This window comes from Schistocerca americana, chromosome 2 (genome assembly GCF_021461395.2).
Source record: "Schistocerca americana isolate TAMUIC-IGC-003095 chromosome 2, iqSchAmer2.1, whole genome shotgun sequence".
In the NCBI taxonomy this organism is placed as follows: Eukaryota; Metazoa; Arthropoda; class Insecta; order Orthoptera; family Acrididae; genus Schistocerca; species Schistocerca americana.
The window spans coordinates 97263279-97287149 of NC_060120.1; the positions used below are offsets into that span (position 1 = coordinate 97263279).

Consider the following 23871-nt stretch of genomic DNA (forward strand, 5'->3'; position numbering starts at 1 on the left):
CCAGCAATAAAATCAAATCAATATGGAATGTTGTAAGAAGGAAGACAGGAAAAGTAACCACTGGGGTAGGTAGTGTTACTGTTAAAGAGAACGATACCATCTTAACCAACAGTACACAGGTAGCCAATGTATTTAACAATCACTTCTTACGTGTAGGAAAAAAAAATTGGTGAGAATACACTCCTGGAAATGGAAAAAAGAACACATTGACACCGGTGTGTCAGACCCACCATACTTGCTCCGGACACTGCGAGAGGGCTGTACAAGCAATGATCACACGCACGGCACAGCGGACACACCAGGAACCGCGGTGTTGGCCGTCGAATGGCGCTAGCTGCGCAGCATTTGTGCACCGCCGCCGTCAGTGTCAGCCAGTTTGCCGTGGCATACGGAGCTCCATCGCAGTCTTTAACACTGGTAGCATGCCGCGACTGCGTGGACGTGAACCGTATGTGCAGTTGACGGACTTTGAGCGAGGGCGTATAGTGGGCATGCGGGAGGCCGGGTGGACGTACCGCCGAATTGCTCAACACGTGGGGCGTGAGGTCTCCACAGTACATCGATGTTGTCGCCAGTGGTCGGCGGAAGGTGCACGTGCCCGTCGACCTGGGACCGGACCGCAGCGACGCACGGATGCACGCCAAGACCGTAGGATCCTACGCAGTGCCGTAGGGGACCGCACCGCCACTTCCCAGCAAATTAGGGACACTGTTGCTCCTGGGGTATCGGCGAGGACCATTCGCAACCGTCTCCATGAAGCTGGGCTACGGTCCCGCACACCGTTAGGCCGTCTTCCGCTCACGCCCCAACATCGTCCAGCCCGCCTCCAGTGGTGTCGCGACAGGCGTGAATGGAGGGACGAATGGAGACGTGTCGTCTTCAGCGATGAGAGTCGCTTCTGCCTTGGTGCCAATGATGGCCGTATGCGTGTTTGGCGCCGTACAGGTGAGCGCCACAATCAGGACTGCATACGACCGAGGCACACAGGGCCAACACCCGGCATCATGGTGTGGGGAGTGATCTCCTACACTGGCCGTACACCACTGGTGATCGTCGAGGGGACACTGAATAGTGCACGGTACATCCAAACCGTCATCGAACCCATCGTTCTACCATTCCTAGACCGGCAAGGGAACTTGCTGTTCCAACAGGACAATGCACGTCCGTATGTATCCCGTGCCACCCAACGTGCTCTAGAAGGTGTAAGTCAACTACCCTGGCCAGCAAGATCTCCGGATCTGTCCCCCATTGAGCATGTTTGGGACTGGATGAAGCGTCGTCTCACGCGGTCTGCACGTCCAGCACGAACACTGGTCCAACTGAGGCGCCAGGTGGAAATGGCATGGCAAGCCGTTCCACAGGACTACATCCAGCATCTCTACGATCGTCTCCATGGGAGAATAGTAGCCTGCATTGCTGCGAAAGGTGGATATACACTGTACTAGTGCCGACATTGTGCATGCTCTGTTGCCTGTGTCTATGTGCCTGTGGTTCTGTCAGTGTGATCATGTGATGTATCTGACCCCAGGAATGTGTCAATAAAGTTTCCCCTTCCTGGGACAATGAATTCACGGTGTTCTTATTTCAATTTCCAGGAGTGTAGTTCAAAAGAAAAAGCCAGGCAGTACATGGAAGAGTCAGGTTTGAAAAATTTTAGTCAGATTAAGTTTCATCTAACAACTTATTGCGAAATAAAGAAAATTATTAAATCTTTAAAAAATAAATGTTCTGTTGAAGTAGATGACATCTCTAACAAGTTATTAAAACAATGTGGAGCAATTACAGTTGATGTTTTGAGTCACATATGTTGTAGCCTCTCCCCGATGTTATTCAATCTGTATATTGAGCAAGCAGTAAAGGAAACAAAAGAAAAATTCGGAGTAGGTATTAAAATCCATGGAGAAGAAATAAAAACTTTGAGGTTCGCCGATGACATTGTAATTCTGTCAGAGACAGCAAAGGACTTGGAAGAGCAGTTGAATGGAATGGACAGTGTCTTGAAAGGAGGGTATAAGATGAACATCAACAAAAGCAAAACGAGGATAATGGAATGTAGTCGAATTAAGTCGGGTGATGCTGAAGGAATTAGATTAGGAAATGAGACACATAAAGTAGTAAAGGAGTTTTGCTATTTGGGGAGCAAAATAACTGATGATGGTCGAAGTAGGGAGGATATAAAATGTAGACTGGCAATGGCAAGGAAAGCGTTTCTGAAGAAGAGAAATTTGTTAACATCGAGTATAGATTTAAGTGTCAGGAAGTCATTTCTGAAAGTATTTGTATGGAGTGTAGCCATGTATGGAAGTGAAACATGGAGGATAAATAGTTTAGACAAGAAGAGAATAGAAGCTTTCGAAATGTGGTGCTACAGAAGAATGCTGAAGATTAGATGGGTAGATCACATAACTAATGAGGAAGTATTGAATAGTATTGGGGAGAAGAGAAGTTTGTGGCACAACTTGACCAGAAGAAGGGATCAGTTGGTAGGACATGTTCTGAGGCATCAAGGGATCATCAATTTAGTATTGGAGGGCAGCGTGGAGGGTAAAAATCATAGAGGGAGACCAAGAGATGAATACACTAAGTAGATTCAGAAGGATATAGGTTGCAGTAGGTACTGGGAGATGAAGAAGCTTGCACAGGATAGAGTAGCATGGAGAGCTGCATCAAACCAGTCTCAGGACTGAAGACCACAACAACAACAACATGTAATGCATCACTGACTCAGGGTATTTTTCCAGACAGGTTAAAATATGCCATTGTCAGGCCTCTCTACAAAAAGGGGGAAACAACAGACATCAATAATTATCGGCCAGTATCCTTGCTTACAGCATTTTCAAAAATCTTTGAGAAAGTAATATACTTGAGAGTGGTTAGCCATCTCAACAGTAATGGGATACTTAGTAAATCACAGTTCGGATTTCAGAAATGCTGTTCCACTGAGACAGCAATATACAATTTCACTGGCCACATGATAGAGTCTTTAAATAGTAAAATGTCACCAGTAGGAATATTCTGTGACTTATCCAAAAAATTTGATTGTGTGAACCATAGCATTATGTTAGAGAAATTACAATTCTATGGTATAAATGGAACAGCATATGAGTGGTTTAAGTCATATCTACAGAACAGGAAGCAAAAAGTCTCTTTATGTGCTTCAAGTGATTCAAAGGAGTTTGCCACTTCACCTAACTGGGGTGAAATTACATTAAATGTTCCACAAGGTTCGATCATGGGTCCCCTCCTGTTCTTGATATATGTGAATGACCTCCCTTCTTATGTGAAACAAGATGCTGAACTGACACTGTTTGCTGATGAAACAAGCATAATTATTAATCCAGTAAAAGAAAGTCCGAGAGAAAATGATACAAATAAGGTATTTGGAAAAGTTATTAATTGGTTTTCTGCGAATGTGCTTGCTCTGAACTTTGAAAAAACACAATACATCCAATTTTCTGCTGCAAAAAGTATAATACCTCCAATAAACATAACACAACAAAAGAAGTCAGTAGCCAGGGTAGAGCATACTAAGTTTTTGGGTGTACATATACATGAGAATCTTAATTGGAAACGTCATATTTTGGATCTCCTAAAGCGACTAGGTTCAGCAACTTTTGCAATCAGAATAATTGCCAATTTTGAGCATGTAGAAATTAGTAAGCTAACATACTTTGCATACTTCCACTCTCTGATGTCATATGGAATAATATTCTGGGGCAACTCAACACTTAGGCAAACGGTATTCACCACTGAAAAGAAAGTAGTTAGAATAATGTGTGGGGTTCATAGTCGCACATCTTGAAGGCATCTGTTTAAAAGGTTAGGAATTCTTACAACCACTTCACAGTACATTTACTCAGTAATGAAATTTTTTCTCAGCAACATGGACCAGTTTAAAATCAACAGCGACATTCATGATTGCAATACCAGAAAAAAGAAAGACCTACACTATCCTTTACTTAACCTATCTTTGGCACAGAAAGGGGTAAAATATGCTGCTATAAAACTTTTTGGTAAATTACCAGATGAAATAAAATGTCTGACAGACAGCAGTAATAGTTTCAAAAACAAATTGAAATCATATCTCCTTGACAACTCCTTCTATGCCATAGATGAATTCTTCAATATGAGTAAATAAATCTGGAGATATAATACATGCATTTTGTGCCGTTTAAGGGAATGGGACAGATAATAGAAATATTTAGGTATAACACTATAATGTAAAAAAAAAACTTCTTTCCTGTGCGCATTTCTTGTGCATTTGACACGTTCCACATCATAACGGTTTTTCCCTGCTATTGATCAATGGGACATGTAACTAACTAACTCTAACAACAGAGCAGTCTATCCCAATAATAACTAAAAATTAGTTGATACTAGCAGATATTAATAATTCTTTTTACTGTTCTATATTTTTCTGTAACTAATATTTTTCATTTTAACTAATGTGTTAAGAAACAAAATAAAGAATAGAAAATTAACCATTGGAATACCAACGTACATTATGTGATGTGTATTCCTGGGGGTGTGGTGAGGGACAGGAGGAAGGAGGGGGGAGGTAGAAGGAAATACTTTTTCCCATCCCAAAAAAAATTTGTTAATCGTTGCTTACTTATGCCAACAACAGATTTTTTTAAAGAGGTACTGTGATGTGTAAGTAGCATCCAAAACCTGAAAGTATCTTTTAATACATTCTGGAGAAATACCAATGCACTTTCAGTAACATGTGCTAACACGAAGCGGTACTTTTTGAGGAAAGAAAATTATAAATTTGGTAAATTATTGTTCTTTTACTCACAATATACTTTTTAATAGATATTAATGTGTACACAGGGTCATGAACTTGAAAATATTGAATATGATACTCATTGTGAATACCACCAATATTAGGAAAAGGATAAATTGATACTCACTGTAAAGATAGCCCACTGAGTTGCAGAGAGGCCCAATGAAAAGACTATTGCACATTACAGTGTTTGGTCAAAGCCTTCTTCAGCATACAACACAACACCACACACACACACACACACACACACACACACACACATACTGCACAAACGACTGCTACCACCGGCAGTTTCCATTGTTTGATTCATTGTGAAAACATCACATATACCACTGTGACTTAAATTTATGAGTTTAGTTTAACTGAAAAATTGAAAAACACTTATTGAAACTGGTAGAAGGCTTCATTAAAAATAATAAATGTCTTTTTTTCAATATTTTAGAATTTAAAGTACCTGACTACATTACAACACTTTCAAAAGTTGGCCACAAAGTAGCCACCTGCCCTTTGGTGTTGCAACAGTTAATTATGTGTCATTTTTAAAACAAGCTAAATCTATTTAACAGTTTTCGGTTCATCAGTGTTAAGTAAATTACATCGACCCTGTCTTGTACTTATATTTATACCAAACAAAACCCAAAATAAATAAAGAAAAAAAAACAAAAGAAGGCAACATTGTAACAGACAATATCAGTATTAAATTTGGGTGCATTTTATCCCCATAAACTGACTTGGCATATTCTTTCAAAGTGTCAGATTGTTTTCTAATAATGTAATTTTTGGGCTTGACACTGGAAACTACTACTTCATGCCAACAGTCCCTCTAGTTTACCAAATGATGGAGCTCTCGGTCCCTAAGGTCAGTATTACTGCTGGCTTCTTTTTTTTTATATACATCTAAGCTGTCACTTGGTAGGTAGAAGGTTTTTCTAGCTTAAACAGTTATATCTGGTCTAGAGGATTGTTTCCTTTATGAACATTTAAATCAATCTTACATCTAGCTGTTCTGAAGTAAATCTCAATTTTCTACTAAAATGACACTACCAGTATGTTCTCATGCAATATCAGTGAAATATACAAATGACAAATCCACATTAAGTTATCCATTGTGGTTCTGATGTGCATTTTGGTAACTACTTGCTTCCTATTTCTCTTCCCATCCTTCCACCAGTTTTCTTCACGTACCCCACAACTCAATAACTACTCTCCCCCTCTATTATGACATACGGATCCTAAGAAAGATAATACTTTTAAGTTGTTTATATGTATGCAGTACTTTACAATGAAGGGAACATAACTTTTATAGGTGCTTGTGAAGAAGGTAGAAGAACCTTGTCATAACGGGAGTTCTCAACTGAGATTTGAAAACGAAGGACTGTATGAATGCTTAAACATCTAGTGCATTGTCGTCGTCGTTGCTGTTGTTGTTGTTGTTGTTGTTGTGATGGTCTTCAGTCCTGAGACTGGTTTGATTAAGCTCTCCATGCTACTCTATCCTGTGCAAGCTTCTTCATCTCCCAGTACTTACTGCAACCTACATCCTTCTGAATCTGCTTAGTGTATTCATTTCTTTGTCTCCCTCTACGATTTTTACCCTCCACGCTGCCCTCCAATACTAAACTGGTGATCCCTTGATGCCTCAGAACATCTCCTAACAACCGATCCCTTCTTCTAGTCATGTTGTGCTACAAACTCCTCTGCTCCCCAATTCTATTCAATAACTCCTCATTAGTTATGTGATCTACCCATCTAATCTTCAGCATTCTTCTGTAGCACCACATTTCGAAAGCTTCTATTCTCTTCTTGTCCAAACTATTTATCATGCATGTTTCACTTCCATACATGGCTACACTCAATACAAATACTTTGAGAAAAGTAAAAGTTTTCCTTACACTTAAAGCACTACTCGATGTTAACAAATTTATCTTCTTAATATATGTTTACCTTGCCATAGCCAGTCTACATATCCTCTCTACTGCGGCCATTATCAGTTATTTTGCTCCCGAAACAGCAAAACTCATCCACTACTTTAAGTGTGTTGTTTCCTAACCTAATTCCCTAAGCATCACCTGATTTAATTCGGCTACACTCTATTATCCTTGTTCTGCTTTTGTAGATGTTCATCTTCTATCCTCCTTTCAAGACACTGTGCATTACGTTCAACTGCTCTTTCAAGCCCTTTGCTGTTTCTGACACAATTACAATGTCACTGACAAACCTCAAAGTTTTTATTTCTTCTCCATGGATACTAATACCTACTCCGAATTTTTCTTTTGTTTCCTTTACTGCTTGCTCAATACACAGATTCAATAACATCGGGGACAGGCTACAACCCTGTCTCACTCCCTTCCCAACCGCTGCTTCCCTTTCATGTCCCTTGACTCTTATAACTGCCATCTGGTTTCTGTACTAATTGTAAATAGCCTTTTGTTCCCTGTATTTTACCCCTGACACCTTTAGAATTTGAAAGAGAGTATTCCAGTCAACATTGTCAAAAGCTTTCTCTAAATCAATAAATGCTAGAAACATAGGTTTGCCTTTCCCTACTCTATTTTTTAAGATAAGTCGTAGGGTCAGTATTGCCTCAAGTGATCCAATATTTCCGAACTGATCTTCCCCGAGGTCGGCTTCTACCAGTTTTCCCATTCATCTGTAAAGAATTCGCGCTAGTATTTTGCAGCTGTGACTTATTAAACTGATTGTTCGGTAATTTTCACATCTGTCAACACCTGCTTTCTTTGGGATTGGAATTATTATATTCTTGTTGAAGTCTGAGGGTATTTCACCTGTCTCATACATCTTGCTCACCAGATGGTAGAGGTTTGTAAGGACTGGCTCTCCCAAGGCTGTCAGTAGTTCTAATGGAATGTTGTCTACTCCCAGGGTCTTGTTTCGACTCAGGTCTTTCAGCGCTCTGTCAAACTCTTCATGCAGTATCATACCTCCCATTTCATCTTCATCGCCGGCCGGTGTGGCCGAGTGGATCTAGGTGCTAGTCTGGAACCACGCGACCGCTACGCTCGCAGGTTCAAACTCTGCCTCGGGCATGGGTGTGTGTGATGTCCTTAGGCAAGTTAGGTTTAAGTAGTTCTAAGTTCTAGGGGACTGATGACCTCAGCAGTTAAGTCCCATAGTGCTCAGAACCATTTGAATCATCTTCATCTACATCCTCTTCCATTTCCATAATATTGTCCTCAAGTACATCGCCCTTGTATAGACCCTCTATATATTCCTTCCACCTTTCTCCTTTCCCTTCTTTGCTTAGAACTGGGTTTCCATCTGAGCTCTTGATATTCATACAAGTGGTTCTCTGTTCTCCAAAGGTCTATTTAATTTTCCTGTAGGCAGTATCTATCTTACCCCTAGTGAGATAAGCCTCAGCCTCTACATCCTTACATTTGTCCTCTAGCCATTCCTGCTTAGTCATTTAGCACTTCCTGTCAATCTTGTTTTTGAGACATTTGTATTCCTTTTTGCCTGCTTCATTTACTGCATTTTTATATTTTCTCCTTTCATCAATTAAATTCATTATTTCTTCTGTTACCCAAGAATTTCTACTAGCCCTCATCTTTATACCTACTTGACCCTCTGCTGCCTTCACTACTTCATCCTCAGAGCTACCCATTCTTCTTCTACTGCATTTCTTCCCCCCATTCCTGTCAATTGTTTCCTTGTGCTCTCCCTGAAACTCTGTACAACCTCTGGGTTAGTCAGTTTATCCAGGTCCCATCTCCTTAAATTCCCACCATCTTGTAGTTTCTTCAGTTTTAATCTACAGATCATAACCAATAGATTGTGGTCAGAGTCCACATCTGACCCTGAAAATGTCTTACAATTTAAAACCTGGTTCCTAAATCTCTGTCTTACCACTATATAATCCATCTGATACCTTCTAGTATCTCCAGGCTTCTTCCATGTATACAACCTTCTTTCACGATTCTTGAACCAAGTGTTAGCTATGATTAAGTTGTGCTCTGTGCAAAGTTCTACCAGGCAGCTTCCTCTTTCATTTCTTACCCCTAATCCATATTCACCAGCTAAATTTCCTTCTCTCCCTTTTCCTACTATCGAATTCCAGTCACCCATGACTATTAAATTTTCGTCTCCCTTCACTATTTGAATAATTTCTTTTACCTCATAATACATTTCATCAATTTCTTCGTTATCTGCAGAGCTAGTTGGCATATAAACTTGTACTACTGTAGTAGGCGTGGGCTTCGTGTCTATCTTGGCCACAATAATGCGTTCTCTATGCTGTTTGCAGTAGCTTACCCGCACTCCTACTGTTTTATTCATTGTTAAACCTACTCCTGCATTACCCCTATCTGATTTTGTATTTATAACCCTGTATTCACCTGACCAAAAGTATTGTTCCTCCTGCCATCGAACTTCACCAGTTCCCACTGTATCTAACTTCAACCTATCCTTTCCCTTTTAAATTTTCTAACCTACCTGTCCGATTAAGGGACCTGACATTCCACGCTCCGATCCGTAGAACGCCAGTTTTCTTTATCCTGATAACGACATCCTCTAGAGTAGTGCATATATACTTCAAATTACTTTGCTTCTTGAAAATGTAACATATGTCACTATGTTACCAGTAGAAAGTAAGCATACTAGGCATGCTCTTTTAAACAAGAGTCTGAAGTGTACACTACAACTTAGAAGAAGGAACAATAATTTTCCAGCAATGCTTCCATACATACACTATATCAGTCACTCACAGTTTCAAATACTGCAGGGCAATGAATTGCCATTCAACCAGTAACTAAAAGTAGAAGTCAAATGTAAATTTTATCTGCTTTTTGATTGATGTTGAATGAATGTTGTAAGTTCTCATGGACAGCATATCAACAATATATTGTTAGCAAAATACATATATTTTGAAAACATTTAAATGTATAATAGGGTGTATACGGGGACAAGGAAAAAAACTTCCCGATTTCTCCCGGATATTCCGTTTAAAAAATATGCTTTTTCCTGAGCGAAAATACACTTTTTCTGTGCTAAGTGACAGTAGGTTTTCCATAGACTTTCCCTCCTAACTGTAAAACTTATCAATCCTTTGAATCGTTTACATTTTATACAATCACGTAGAACTTCCAGGAAAAAAAAAAGACGGGGGAGAGAAGTTTTGGAAAGACTTTTAATATAAAAAGGAGATAAGTTTTGGAAAGACCTTCGATTTGCAGCAACATATACGCTGCATATTTTCGTATTACGAAAGTATAAATTCGAATTGCACCAAACACAGTGCGTTAGTTTCCAGAGCGTGGAAACTGAGGCTGCGATGTCCTTTTGTAAGCCAGTCATATCTCAAGTTACGAGATCTCGCCAGTCGATGACAGCAGACATTCAGAGCATAGGACACGTCTTATAGTCAGCCAATAGCAAGATCACTGGTTAAGTAGCGCGAACACACAAAGAGGAAAAGTTAACGGTTTACATTAATGTACACAGTACCGTATATCTATAAGAAAAGCTAAGTTTTCACATATAATATTGGTCTCTAAGATTAACACGCTACAACACAAGCTAAGCTTTCACATGTAATATTGATCTTTTTTTGCGTGTGTTATATTTTAAGATACATCTCACAAATGTGCCAGTAAATTTAAAATTATGACATAAATATCTCAGCTCGAAATTCTTGTAAGTGGCTGGTCCTCGAACTGTTCAGTTTCGAACACTCTGTGATTTAGAAATCCATACGACTTCCTCACACGTGACATAATTCATCTTGAGCAAAAAGAAATTTATTTTGAAAGTAACGCTTTTCTAACCACTGTTGGCAATACTATCCGGGGACTGTTAGAAATAGGTTCAATTTACCAGTTGCCAGAGAGTGCCAGAAAACAGGCATTATTGTGCATGTGCAACTGCAGTGGTGTAGGAAGCCCGCATATTCGTGTGTATAAAGCACTGAGAGAGCTTACGTTACACCATAAAAGAAACAGGGCATCAGAGGATACTACAAAGAGCATCGGAATTTCATAAAGCATACTAAAATGCATAATTCGGCTTTAAGTGCAAACTGGCTTTTTCCAGATTCACAGTGAAGTAGGTCCCATCTGATATTAAGCTTTTCAGTGTGGTTTTTGAGATGTAAATTTTCTTGGAACTCTATCTACGATCTCATTTTTGGTTCTTTATTATGGCATAATGCCATACATGGCAGAAAATGATAACGTGCACTTGAAATTCAGCGTACAGTTAGAGCTAGCCATTACTGTAGAACGAAACACTTTGTTTCAAATAAAATGATTGCCTCAGCGTAAAGATCAATAAAGCCAAATTTCTTTAGCAAACTTGCAAAAATAACTTCATTGTTCTGCAAGGCGATTAATGCTTGACTGCTACTAACTTGGAAATAAAATAAAATCAGAAAATTGAAACTAATAATATATTTTTGCCCTCCGTAATTATGTGAATGTATTTTAATTCACTTGATAGCTCCCGGCCACAGAAATCTGTTTTGTTTTCATTTGACGTGGGAGCTGTACACCAAGAGAAGCAGCGACATCACTTAACGTAAACACGGATCACGTGGAGACTAACCCCCTCCCTACTACAACTCGGACAACTCTGAGCATGCCCGAATCTGGCAGCTAGAGCGCGCGAGAAAAATTTTTCTCGTTTGCATTTGGCTGCTGGCTGCTACTGCCGATACAGCTGACAGCCAAACTTCAAGTAGCGGGAAGCGGGAGAAGGTACTGCGCATGCGCAACAACCCGCTGTGAACAGTTGTGACGTCATGCTCATAGCAAGCACTTTATTGTTTCGAAGAATTACTTAGTCTTCGCCCTACGGCCTTTGACATATTTTTGCTATTTGCAAACGCTTGTGCGTGCACGGTGTTTTGTTGTTGTAAATTGCGCATTTCCTTTGCCACTAAAGTTTTTTCCCCCTCTCGTTTATATTTTATTGCTGCAGCATCATTCTCCAGTAGCAGTCTACCAAAATGGCTCTGAGCACTATGGGACTTAACATCTGAGGTCATCAGTCCCCTAGAACTCAGAACTACTAAAACCTAACCAACCTAAGGACATCACACACATCCAAGCCCGAGGCAGGATTTGAATCTGCGATCATAGCGGTCGCGCGGTTCCAGACTGTAGCGCCTAGAACCGCTCGGTCACTCCGGCCGGCAGCAGGCTACAGTAACATTCTTTGCTAGAGAATCAATTCTTAAAAGTCAAAATTACAAAAATTTAACTGAAAGCTAAAACAATGAAAAATTCCCGGGATTCCGAAAAATTCCCAGGTTTTTCCCAGTTTTCTCCCGGATGAAAACGTTCCCGGGTTTTTCCCGGATTTCTTGGTTGTCCCGGGTCATATACACCCTGTATAAGCTATCAAGCAGAAAATCGCAAAACTTTCACAAATTAATTCAATACTGATTCTTTTCCTCTTTAAGTTACACAATTTGTAGAGGTTCTTTAAAAATACAGTTACTCAACCATACAATTTCTTGATTACGTGTTTTTTTTTTTGTTCCCCCCCCCCCCCCCTCAAATTACACAACATATTTCAGGCTTTCCACTCATCTTATGGTATTGCAGCTCATCTAAAAATTTTAAATTTGTCTTATCGTCACTTTAGTTTTATGATACTATCAAATGCATTATTAGTAGAGACAGGAAATAATTTGTTTTATTTTACAGTGAAATTTAGTGTACTTTTTGTCAAATTTAATTATACTTTTTGTAGCTCCCGATGTTATTTTTTTGCCAGTTTTGCTCCTGTTTTTGGCCGAATTCAGTGCTATTTTGATGCCAAATTCTGTTTATTTGTCTTGTTATTTTTCTCCAATTTTGGTGCTATTTTTTGGCAAATTCAGTGCTACTTTCTCTTCCAATTTTGGTGTTATTTTTTGCCAAATTTGGTCTTATCTTTTTGTCAATTTTGGTGTTAAATTTTCTGCCAACTTCCGTGTAACTTTTTGCCAGATTCTTTTTTTTTTTTTTTTTTTTTCAGCATTTTTTTCGTTATGTGGAAAATGTGTCATTTTAAGACTACACATGAATTTCAGCCTTGGGGAAAAATGAAGACAAAATGCAATTTCAATATTCGATACCTATCAGTTACGAATTTTAGTAAACTGTCATCTTCAGATTCAGTGCTTTTTTTAAAAAAAAAAAAAATGGGAAAAATCCATCAAATCCCATTATTTTTCACATTATTGTTTTCACGAAATTTTTCTCTCCTTAAGATTAGGCTTTAAACGGCATAGGATATTTTACTTCTATGTGAGCATTTTACTGTTTACATATTTTGTTTGTGGTATGTTTCAATAGGAAAACTTGACTTCTGTAAAAAGAAAGCTACTGTGAGAAAATTTATTCCAATATCAGAGTGCAAAATTTAAGATCATTTTTAAAATTTTCCAGGGTTAAAAGTCACATCAACTTCTACATCATCAGTGATTATAAAATAAATAAGTAAGCTCATAGGACAAAATATTAATAAATGCATAAAAAAAAGCACACTGATCATTTTGGAGTGCTGTGGATGGTGTACAAGTGGTTCCATGGCATCACATGATCATCGAACACTGAAGTAATTTATGGCAAGTGGTGTCTATGAAGTCAGTTGTCTAGAATCGACACAGTACAACATGGAGTCACAACAGAATGGCAGAGAGCAGGTTTTGTAACTTCCTGGCAGATTAAAACTGTGTGCCCGACCGAGACTCGAACTCGGGACCTTTGCCTTTCGCGGGCAAGTGCTCTACCAACTGAGCTACCGAAGCACGACTCACGCCCGGTACCCACAGCTTTACTTCTGCCAGTATCTCGTCTCCTACCTTCCAAACTTCGTGCTTCGGTAGCTCAGTTGGTAGAGCACTTGCCCGCGAAAGGCAAAGATCTCGAGTTCGAGTCTCGGTCGGGCACACAGTTTTAATCTGCCAGGAAGTTTCATATCAGCGCACACTCCGCTGCAGAGTGAAAATCTCATTCTGGGAGCAGGTTTTGTGTTTGGACATACCTGTGCCTATGATCATAGCATGAATGAAGCTACTTGCTTTATACACGTAAAAACATAGACTGTCCTACGTGTCTCGAAGGGATGGTGCATCACTCACAGGCAAGTAATAAGACGTAAAAACAATCCCATAAAAATACCCTAACCAACAGGGACTGGAGACGACTGTCACACCTAGTCAACGACAATTGGTTTCCAACCCAATAGAAACCTTATCTGTTAGTGAAGGCAAGTCCATCACAACCAGTGTCCAAGCAAACCAACTGCATGCAATGATCATACAGAGTTAAGTACCATGCAAAAGACCATTGCTTGCAACAGAACATTAAAGGTGAACTGCTTCAATTGACCAAACAATACCAACACAAGAGAGTACCCAAGTGGAAGCATTTTATGTTGTCATAAAAACTGCAATTTTGTCTCTTTTAAAACAATGCAAGGCATCAAGTGTACTGACGGCCCAATGAGGCATTTCAGTCATAGTGTGTGTGGAGGATGCAGTTCTGGCTGGAGATAGTTCAGTGGTGTTTTGGAAGTGTTTTTTGTACCACATGAATATGAAGGAGGTAGTTTATTTCAATAATTTCTCCTGTCTTCTAAATCTTTATTATAAGTATGCTGTGGACACCTCATATACCAAAATGACAACAGGTGTGTTCGCACGATAGCATGCATATGTTCTTTGTGTCATGAATACTCAAGCACCATATACCACCTCAACTAACCCACTAAATAACCCAATCGTAATCCCATAGAAACTGTCTGAGACTATCTGGAAGAGTGGTGAAACACAGAAATCAACATCTCTGCAATTTGGTAGCTCTAAGGATCTAATCATTAAAAGACTGGCTTCAGCTGGATATGGCATACCTGAAGGAACTTGTGGACTCTTTTCCTTGCCAAATTGAGGTTACTATCTAGGCCACAGGTGGTGTCACATGGTATTAAAATAATCGCTCCTCTGGGTGCCAACTGTTTCGTCTAGTGTGCTTATAAATCAAGGCACTAAATGAAAGTACGTATATTATTTACAAAATCAACACACTGTATTAAGTGTCATCTTACAATGTCCATATTGTAAGCTGCATTTCTGGTAACAACAGCTAGGGGTAACAAATATTTACTTGCCAATGAAATCAATGGTTGTGTTGTACACCATGCGTAGACACATGCTCCCCATATCATAATTAAAAAATATCTTGCTTTACACCTTAATTGTTTTAATGACATTCCATGAGAAAGTCACAAAAAATTACAAGGGGTAGTCAGACAACAAAGGAACCTGGTCTTTATTTCACAAAATACTGTAATAATGCAAGATATTGGCTTTGTCATTGATTTTCTAACCTGTTATACTAAGTTTGTTACTGTATGGATGCAGCAAATATTAAAAAAAAGTGTGAGTCTGATAGATTTAGGGAGAAAGAGGGTAGTAATCAATCTGTGGAATACATCCATCATGCTGCAGAAACTTACAGCAATTTTTCACTGAAACCACCCTTCAGGAATTCTGGTGCTTTTGCATAGCAACGCAACACAGCACATCAATATACAAACTACTGCTGAGACTGACACAGCAAAACTTCGATAGTATGTCTTGCCTCTTCCAAAATAAAACCTAGGACCAACTTCAACAGTCTTTCCTTCTCATCCCGCCCAGTAAGTCTTCCCTGACCCAGGATTCTGCACGACTTTTCTGAACTGTGCCCCTTTCCCTGAACCTCTCCACTCCTTTTCCTTCACCCCTCTTTCTTCCCCTCAAGAAACAGGAGCCACTGGCTCTGAAAGCTTGTAAAAATTAAACCTTTCTGCGTATGTGTTCTCTTGCCACAACTTGGTGAGTAGATTTTTTTATCTATACATTTATATCACATTTCATCAATTGTCACCTACTTCTGTAAGGAAAAGTCTCATTTCAAATTATTTAATTGGTTCAGTATTATCAATTCAAAGACACACAGACTGTGTGCCAATAGTTGAGGAACAGAGGAAGTGGTTGATTTTGTACAGGAAAATATTCCCCTATTTAGAAGTAGATAAAAAGCACTGAAGAGGTTGTAGAATACGCTGAGCAGTGAACAATTATTTACAAACACTGTGATTACATACTGTGTAAATTTCATTTTAGCTGATAGCCTTTCTGACCACTCTTGTATTTTGTACATTTCTTCAGTTGTAAAAGAATGCTTTGCAGAAATCTATGTTCCTAACTCATATGTCATTCCATCATGGAATTTGAACTTCTGTTCTCTTTTCTATTTTATACATTTCTCAGCTACCTTTGGGAGCCAACTGTGAGTTACATAATAAATTCAGATCAGAAGTTACAAGGAAACAGAACGATAAAGGCAGCAACCGGTGTTCCAGGCAGAGTACGAGGCCTAAAAATTAATGAACAGCGGCATAAGGTATCTCAATAGATAAATTCTTATTGAAATGAAAATTAACATTTTCATAAGTAGACATTCACCTCGGACTGGTTGCGGTATTTCAATAATTATGCATAGTTGATATTTTGCATAAAACATGTGGACATAAAGAATATAGAAGAAAGCAAGAAGGTAAAAATAAAAGCAATGTTAGCACACATTTATATTTCAACTCCATTAATAATTAACATTGAGCTTATCGTACAGAGAGCAGTAATATGTTTCTACACAAATATTAATAGTGAATTTCTGAGGTGGATTCTAACTTCCCTTCAGTTCTGAGAATTTAATATGTTCAACACCACCAACTAACTGGTTAGTATTCAAAACTGAATACACTAAGATCAGCTGCAACTGTCAATTCATATGCTTCAAGTGAAGCTAGTGGTATCAAGTGCTCTGTTTTCTGAGTTCTTTACATTACTGACCAAAATTTTACTGTTATGATTCAGTCAATTCTCTAAATTCCATTGAGAATGTCTTTCGCAGTGTTCAACTGCCTACTGTAAATATATCACTACTCTGGCTTCATTCCATCAATGAATATGAGCATCTCTTTAGCATTTAAAAATCTTGAATGCTTGGTGCTCCACAGCTTTCAGATATTTATTAAATCACATTTTCTATATACTTTGTGATGCACTAGAAGTGTTTATTTGCCAAAACCAGTTTTCAGGTTTATAAACCATTATAAGTGGCCTCCTATGTACCTCTATTTCAGTGATGTGTGTCAGTTAATACAATAGGATCTGCAATTTGTCCTATAACATAGTATACAGGTTGTCATGTAAGTTACTACGGCAAATATTAGGCAGTGACAATTCTTCGCAATATCTGATGTAACTGTCATACAGTATAAACATGGAACTGACAGGTCAAAGCATTTGTTTAATACTTTTGTTTTATACACTTTCTAGATTGATTACTCCAATATAAACTTGTGGTTCCAACAACAGGGGATCCTGTTTCCTTTTAATGCCATTATTTGTTGTGGTGACCACATCATCCACTTTCTGCAAATAGAGTTATTCTATTTATTGTCTTTGATGCTCGAGCCATAATATACTTCATTTTAGTTTTGTAAGAGTGCTGTGCCTCTCATACTACAATTGCTCCTTATGCTGAGCAACGGTAACATGCTGTGATATACAAAACACTTAAATACAACAATTTTCTGAGCTTATTCCAGTATATCAAGTAAAATACAAACCTATCATCAAATCTTGAGTTTTTTTTAACTCTTTCTGGGTCAGGGGAATCTCTCGATCTTTTACGAACTCCCTTTTCATACTCACTATGGAAACGTTCTTGTCGCCAGTGCCTGAAGAACATAATACATAATTTGATGCCCAATTAAAATTTATCAACAGGTACGTCTCACAATTCTTGTCAACAAAACAAAAACAACTTAAAACAAACAACTTAAAAAACTAATTTTACTTAACAAAAACAAAAAAGAGAAAAATAATAGTTTCCTAATCACTTCTATAACTGAAATTATAGTCCAATTCAAATATGACCCACATACAAAAATATGATACTTGTGGCAAAAAATAATGACATCAATGTGTGAAATGTCCCCAATGAAATATGCAATTTCGGTTCTACACAGTATTATAATATTAATGAGAAACAAATAAGTACATAACATACCGATCATATGACTGTTTATCTGGCATTTCTTCTTTATCCAAATATTCTTTATATCCACGATCTGAAATGGAAGCAATTGTAAATTATACACAGTTAGGCTGAAGTATTAACATATTCATTAATTTCTTGTTGCTGCTTTGTATCTGATTGATTAAGTATTAATTAAAGAAAAAAACCAGTTTTGCTTACTTTCCTATTACTATTCTAAAGTAATACTTTCAACTCTCACAGACTACACATTTTACAGCAAGATTTATTTACCCTGCATTACTATTTTTTCTGAGTTCTACATTATGACCTCTACCAAATAATGTAATTACAAAACATGTAAGAAATGCATTTTGTAAAATATTTAAATCAGATTAATAAAAAAGATAATATCTGACACTGATTATAGTCGGTACCATAAACAAGTATGCTAAAATACCTATGAAAACCAATTTTGATGCTTGCAGTTAAATGAAGAAATTATGTCAGAAAAATTTTATTTCACAATAATCTTGATGATAAATGTTATCTATCATTATTCTTTTTGTTATTTCTCCTTTCTTTCAGAGAGATTCAGTTCATATCCTCATACTCTTTTATACAATTGCCACACTAATATTACCATCCTCATAGTATGGAACATAGCCATTCATCATCACAGTTTTGTAGCACTTTAACTTCTTCATGGAATACCTTCACACAGCAATGATTATTTATGATTAGTCAGCCTTAAACCTTTGCAACAGTTAATCCACAAAATTTCTACTCCATTCTCTAACCTAAGAATGCTGTACTTCAGTGGTCTTATTTCCGTATGACCTAATGGCTAATGGAGTCCACAGTCAGGTGTAAAAAAATAGATTTCCTATTTAAATTTTATCATACACTGCATGGTAAAACACATTTTAACCACAAATAACATTTTTGAAACAGAGTTATATTAAATCCAGATTTTCTCTAGACTTGATAGCCTACGAGCTTTAAAAATCATATGTAATTCCACCGCAGTGATGGAGGACATTAATGTACTAAACTGAAGGTTTCATTGTGACTCCTGAATCTCCATGAAATTCCAAGTGAACCCTGATCAATAAATGTTTGGATAACACAAATTTCGTAATATATATCTGATGCTGCCCATTTTTTCCATCACTCAAATTGAACACTGTGATGGTTTACACTATTGAAAGCTAGCAAAGCCTATAGGGTTTATCTGTACTCTTCACCTCTTGTGCTGCTAACATCAAATTTGGCTCCTACCATATGTAGATTTGAAATGCACTATACCAAATTCAAAACTTCTTCAAACTTCACCACATTATACCACATTTTCAGTATTACGGAGTTTCCCATCCAAACATAATTTCATATCATCTTTAAAGTTCCAGTACCAGAATGAGGCAACATCCCAAAGTAATAGCACTGTGTATTCAGTTTTTGGCCAATGCTCAGTTATGGGCAAACTGATTGATTGGAGAAGATCCGTATGGCATTTCCACAATGACATTCTTTAAATGCTTAACAACTGCTTTGCTTTATTTTTACAGCATGTCGTGATTTGCCATTTATGGAATGCAGAATTACTCTGATCTTGATTGTATTGTTAATACTTGCTCTAGCACAAAATCGATAAATTTTCTTTGTTTACTGTGGCTATTAAAAGCTACACTATATACTGTTTCTTATTATCCTTTTTTTGTGGAGGTACCACACTTCCCTCTCTGTCATTACAATGATTACCTTAGGAATTTCATTCCAGGAATAGATCTGCCATTTCTGTGTAAATGCCCAGGTATGTCAATAGGTTTGGTGCAACTTTCAAAAACAAAAAGGTTATTCTCCACATGACATATAGTGGCAAGTACTCAAGAATAGAATGAACACCTTGAACCTATCCCATCCATAGACCATATAAAAAGATAGCCATTTATATCAATGTACTAACAGAAAGGATTTGTATCTGCTTTTTGTGTCAGTCTTCTTAGTTTACCATTTATAAATCTGCTACTGTATATGAAAGTTCTTTGGTCAAGTTACCGATCTATTCATAGTAGAAATATGAAACAAGTAGTGGTTATGGCCATAAACTGAAAGAGGCTAAGCCGAGTAGAAGCAAACTTTCAACTGACTGACAGGATAGACCACAACAAAGTTCATCAAACAACAAAGTCATTGAGATAAAGCTTTCCCTCAAAAGGAATCACTAAATATATGCCAAAACTATGTATGCTTTCTTTCCTCACAATGTGTGGAAGACACAGTTAACTTGTGCACTGTTCACGTTCTCTTGGATGTTTATGCAACCATTTAATAGTTACTAGGATTGTGCTATCATCTGATTAAGAGCCAACAGAACATCTGCAATACTCCATAAGGTATCACATTCCCACGTAAAGTGCCACAACACATAATACAATGACTGCATGAATCTCTATACACACTTTTATAAATAGGAGATATTCATGTGATACTTCACACCCCCTACTCATTTAAGTTGGCAGAGAAATCTTCCGCTACACGTCTTTTCTTTCTTCTTTCAGCTCTAATTAAGTTTTGTTCAGACTGCAATGGTTCTTATTAGTTTCAACATTTTTATGACATTGAGCTTCTATAGTACAGAGGAAGTATGTTTTAACTTGTAACAACTAAATAACTCCAAAAATTTGAATTGTACTAAAAAAAATGCTTAAGATGAAAAGTTAATATTTTCAAAGGGGACATCTGTTTGTGCTAAGACTGGCTACCCCCAACCTTTTATTTTCAAATGGGAACCCCACCATTTTTATTTCAGATTCGGATTCTACACCAAAAAACACCTAGAGTTTGCCCAAAAGATTTTTTTCAATTCAAGGTAGATGGTGCTGTAATTGATAAAATTTAATTTTTTGGGTTATTGCAATTGGGAAGCAATGCATTTGATTCCACTTAACACTTGCGACAAGAATGTAAACTTTTTTGTTCTGAACAGTTGATATTTTTGTGAAAAATGTAATTTCATTTTGCAAATTTAATTGAACAATAAAACTTTTATGGTTAAACATTTATATCTCTGGTTAATAATCTACTTTTAGTGTGATACAGGAACAATGAAGTGGATATAACAGTTTTCCATTCCCATTGGGGTGCTTGATTTTGGTGAGACCACTTGCCTCTCACCATTGGTGTGCTCAATTTTGGAGAGCCCCTGGCCTCTCACAATACTGAGGTGCTTGATTTGGGAGAGTCCCCTGGCCTCTCACCATTTTTGTAATTCACGATGAATCCTCAAACTGACAACCTTCCATTTCGACACATTTATTAATTCATGCTTCAAATTCATGCACACAACTTATGAGCATATCTGCTGTAATTTTTGCATAAGCATTTTTGATACATTCTATCACATTCTATCGAGTAGTTGGTACTTCTGTATGTAATTTGTATTTAAGAAAACCTCACATGAAAAGATCCGGCAATTTAAGGTCGAATGATCTGGTAGGCCACATTACCTGATCACCACTACCGATCCAGCAACCACTGAAAACACAATTTACTACTTCTTGGTCTATTGCAGAGTTGTGTGCCAGACAACCATTATATTGAAACCACTTGTTCAGTCACACTATGAAGGCTACATTTTCCAACAGAATCAGTAACTCATCATGCAATAACTTATGATACTTTTCTCTGTTCAATGTGCCTTAAGAAACTAGGGGGTCAACTATTTTGTCACTTACCAACTGCACCAAATGTAAACAGACCAAGAACACCGATGATCAGTTTCACACATCCAGTGCAGGTTTACTAAACTCCAAAAATGCATGTTAAGATGATTAACTTTACCACAGTTCGTAAAAGTTGACTAATCAGAGAATAATTACTCAACAAAAGAATTGCGGGTCTTTTTGTAATCGCATGACTGTCTACTTCCAAAAACCCTGTTTGATCCTGAAAATCATTCCCATGAAGTTATTGACGCATGGAGACAATGTATGGATGGTATTCGTGATGTTTTAGGGTTCCTAAAACACTTTGTGGGCGTGATTTATGACTGGTGAGATGTTTCTCGGGTACTTGCATGTGCATCATGAGCAACTAGTATTGCAATTTCATTACTGCTGTTCCTCGTAACTGTTGTTCTACAAGTTCTTTTCTTTTTAGGTGTCACACTTCCTTCAGTAGTAAAACGTTTTACAACATGATGAATAGTCGTACGAAATCATAGCCTGTTAAAAAACTTTCAGCATAAAGAGATACAGCAGCATACAAATTTCTTGTAGCCTCGCCATAAGTTAAAGTTATTTTGATTTTCACTTCTAAAGGAAAAACACCCATTACTTCAAATGTGCTAAGTTCAAATGTCTAAGCACAGAAATTTTACTGTACAATCAAATCTGCAAAACTAAACTACATTTTTAACAAAAATATCAACTGCTTAGAACAAAAAAGTTCACATTTTAATTGCAAATGTAATTTAGAATGAAATGTGTAGGTTCTTAATTGCAATAATTGGAAAAATTGAATTTTGTCAATTACAGTGCCATCTAACACAAACAGTTAAAAAAATGTTTTACAGTAAACTATTGGTATTTTTTGGCAAAAAATTCAAATCTATAAAAACCAAGGTTGTAACTTCACATTCTTCTTCAGTTTCTGAGCGGCTGAATTAATGTTAAGCTCAGGATCACTTCAGCCATTTGTTTTCATAAGTGCTGCCTAAATTTCGATCATTACAATTTTTAAAACAAACACTTGTTCAATGCAATTCTCTTTCACCCAAATTCTGAGACCTTCATACCAGTAAAAATGCTTCTTCAATAGTTTTGTGTAAGGGCTGTTTATGTTTAGTCACTTTTGCAGCTCTAATTGACAACCAGTGATTCATCTTTGAAATTGCCCTATCAAATGTCCAGTGCATACTGCATTCTGTTGCTATTGCTGACCATTTCTCAATTATATAAAAAAATGTTAAAGGCTTCGCCAACCAGAATGTCGCTTTGAACACCAGTGTGTTTCCAATAGGCAAGGATTTACTGGACACCGTATGTCCTTACCTTGTTCTAAACTTCGAATTGCATTAGCCACATAGTTATAACGGGACCGAAAGCATTATTGTACTCCACAACTTGGCATTTTTCCCAATAACAAATTAGTTTAAGATATGAAGCAAGAAATAAGTGACAGAAAAAAATGCTACAACCAATTTGAAGTTAAACCTCAGATCGATGGATTTGTAGTTTGTTATTTACCCACCAAATCATATACCATAAGTGTGTACAATAATGAACAAAATAAGGCATGTAAACTGTCTAACATGTCCTTGCTTCATAATTCAAACAATCACTTTGCAAATGACACAAATTTCTTACCAGTTCAAAGTCTTTAATGACAACTGAGCTGTTAAAAGGATCCAATAATTAAATGCAAAAAACACACAATAAATTCACAAAAGTTATAGAAATTAGAGCTCACCTGCTTCTCGTTCATGCTCTTTCATTTGTTCTATTCTCTCCCTTTTTGGTATGCGAAAAACTTCTTTAAGGCAGCTCCATTCATTTAACAGCCCTGAAGCCAACTTTATGAATGGCTGTATCCTATCCAAATTATTCTCTCTTATGTAATCTTCTGATTGACCACCTTTTTCTGGAGCTTCACCAAATCCCTCGTCGTCCGATTCAGTACTCTTCTTTGCCAGAATGTCCGTCTCTGGAATTTCTGCCACAGCATCCACAACTTGCTTTTCATTCTCAATGTCTTGAATTGTTTCATCATAATCAATGCTAGGAGGTGATCCACGAGTTCTAGGCTTTGTGCGATCACATTCATTCATTCCCAGTTTCTTTGGACACTTAGCATTGGCATTTAATTTCAAAATCTGATTGGTGACACATTCTTCATCTGCAGAGAACCTGTTCAAATAACACATCAGGTCACCCAAATATAAAAATAAACACAAACTTTAAAATAATTCAGTTTATTAATAATACATCACTCAGTTTACGACAGACTGCAGAACGATTCTATAGCCACCAATATACATCACGTGTAAGG

At 37.5% G+C, this 23871-nt stretch overlaps 1 protein-coding gene across 4 annotated transcripts in view; it reads right to left on the reverse strand.

Moving 5' to 3' along the window:
• The window catches only part of LOC124595805, a 249294-nt gene that overhangs the window by 100926 nt on the left and 124497 nt on the right, over window positions 1–23871 (reverse strand). For 3 of the 4 annotated variants that reach the window (XM_047134699.1, XM_047134697.1, XM_047134696.1), the window contains exons 10-12: window positions 23293–23729; window positions 17854–17914; window positions 17411–17521 (exon numbers count right to left, since the gene is read on the reverse strand). In XM_047134699.1, the coding sequence (XP_046990655.1) occupies window positions 17411–17521; window positions 17854–17914; window positions 23293–23729 (609 nt within the window). The remainder of the gene's footprint in view (window positions 1–17410; window positions 17522–17853; window positions 17915–23292; window positions 23730–23871) is intronic. The other variant, XM_047134700.1, reaches the window with a different exon arrangement.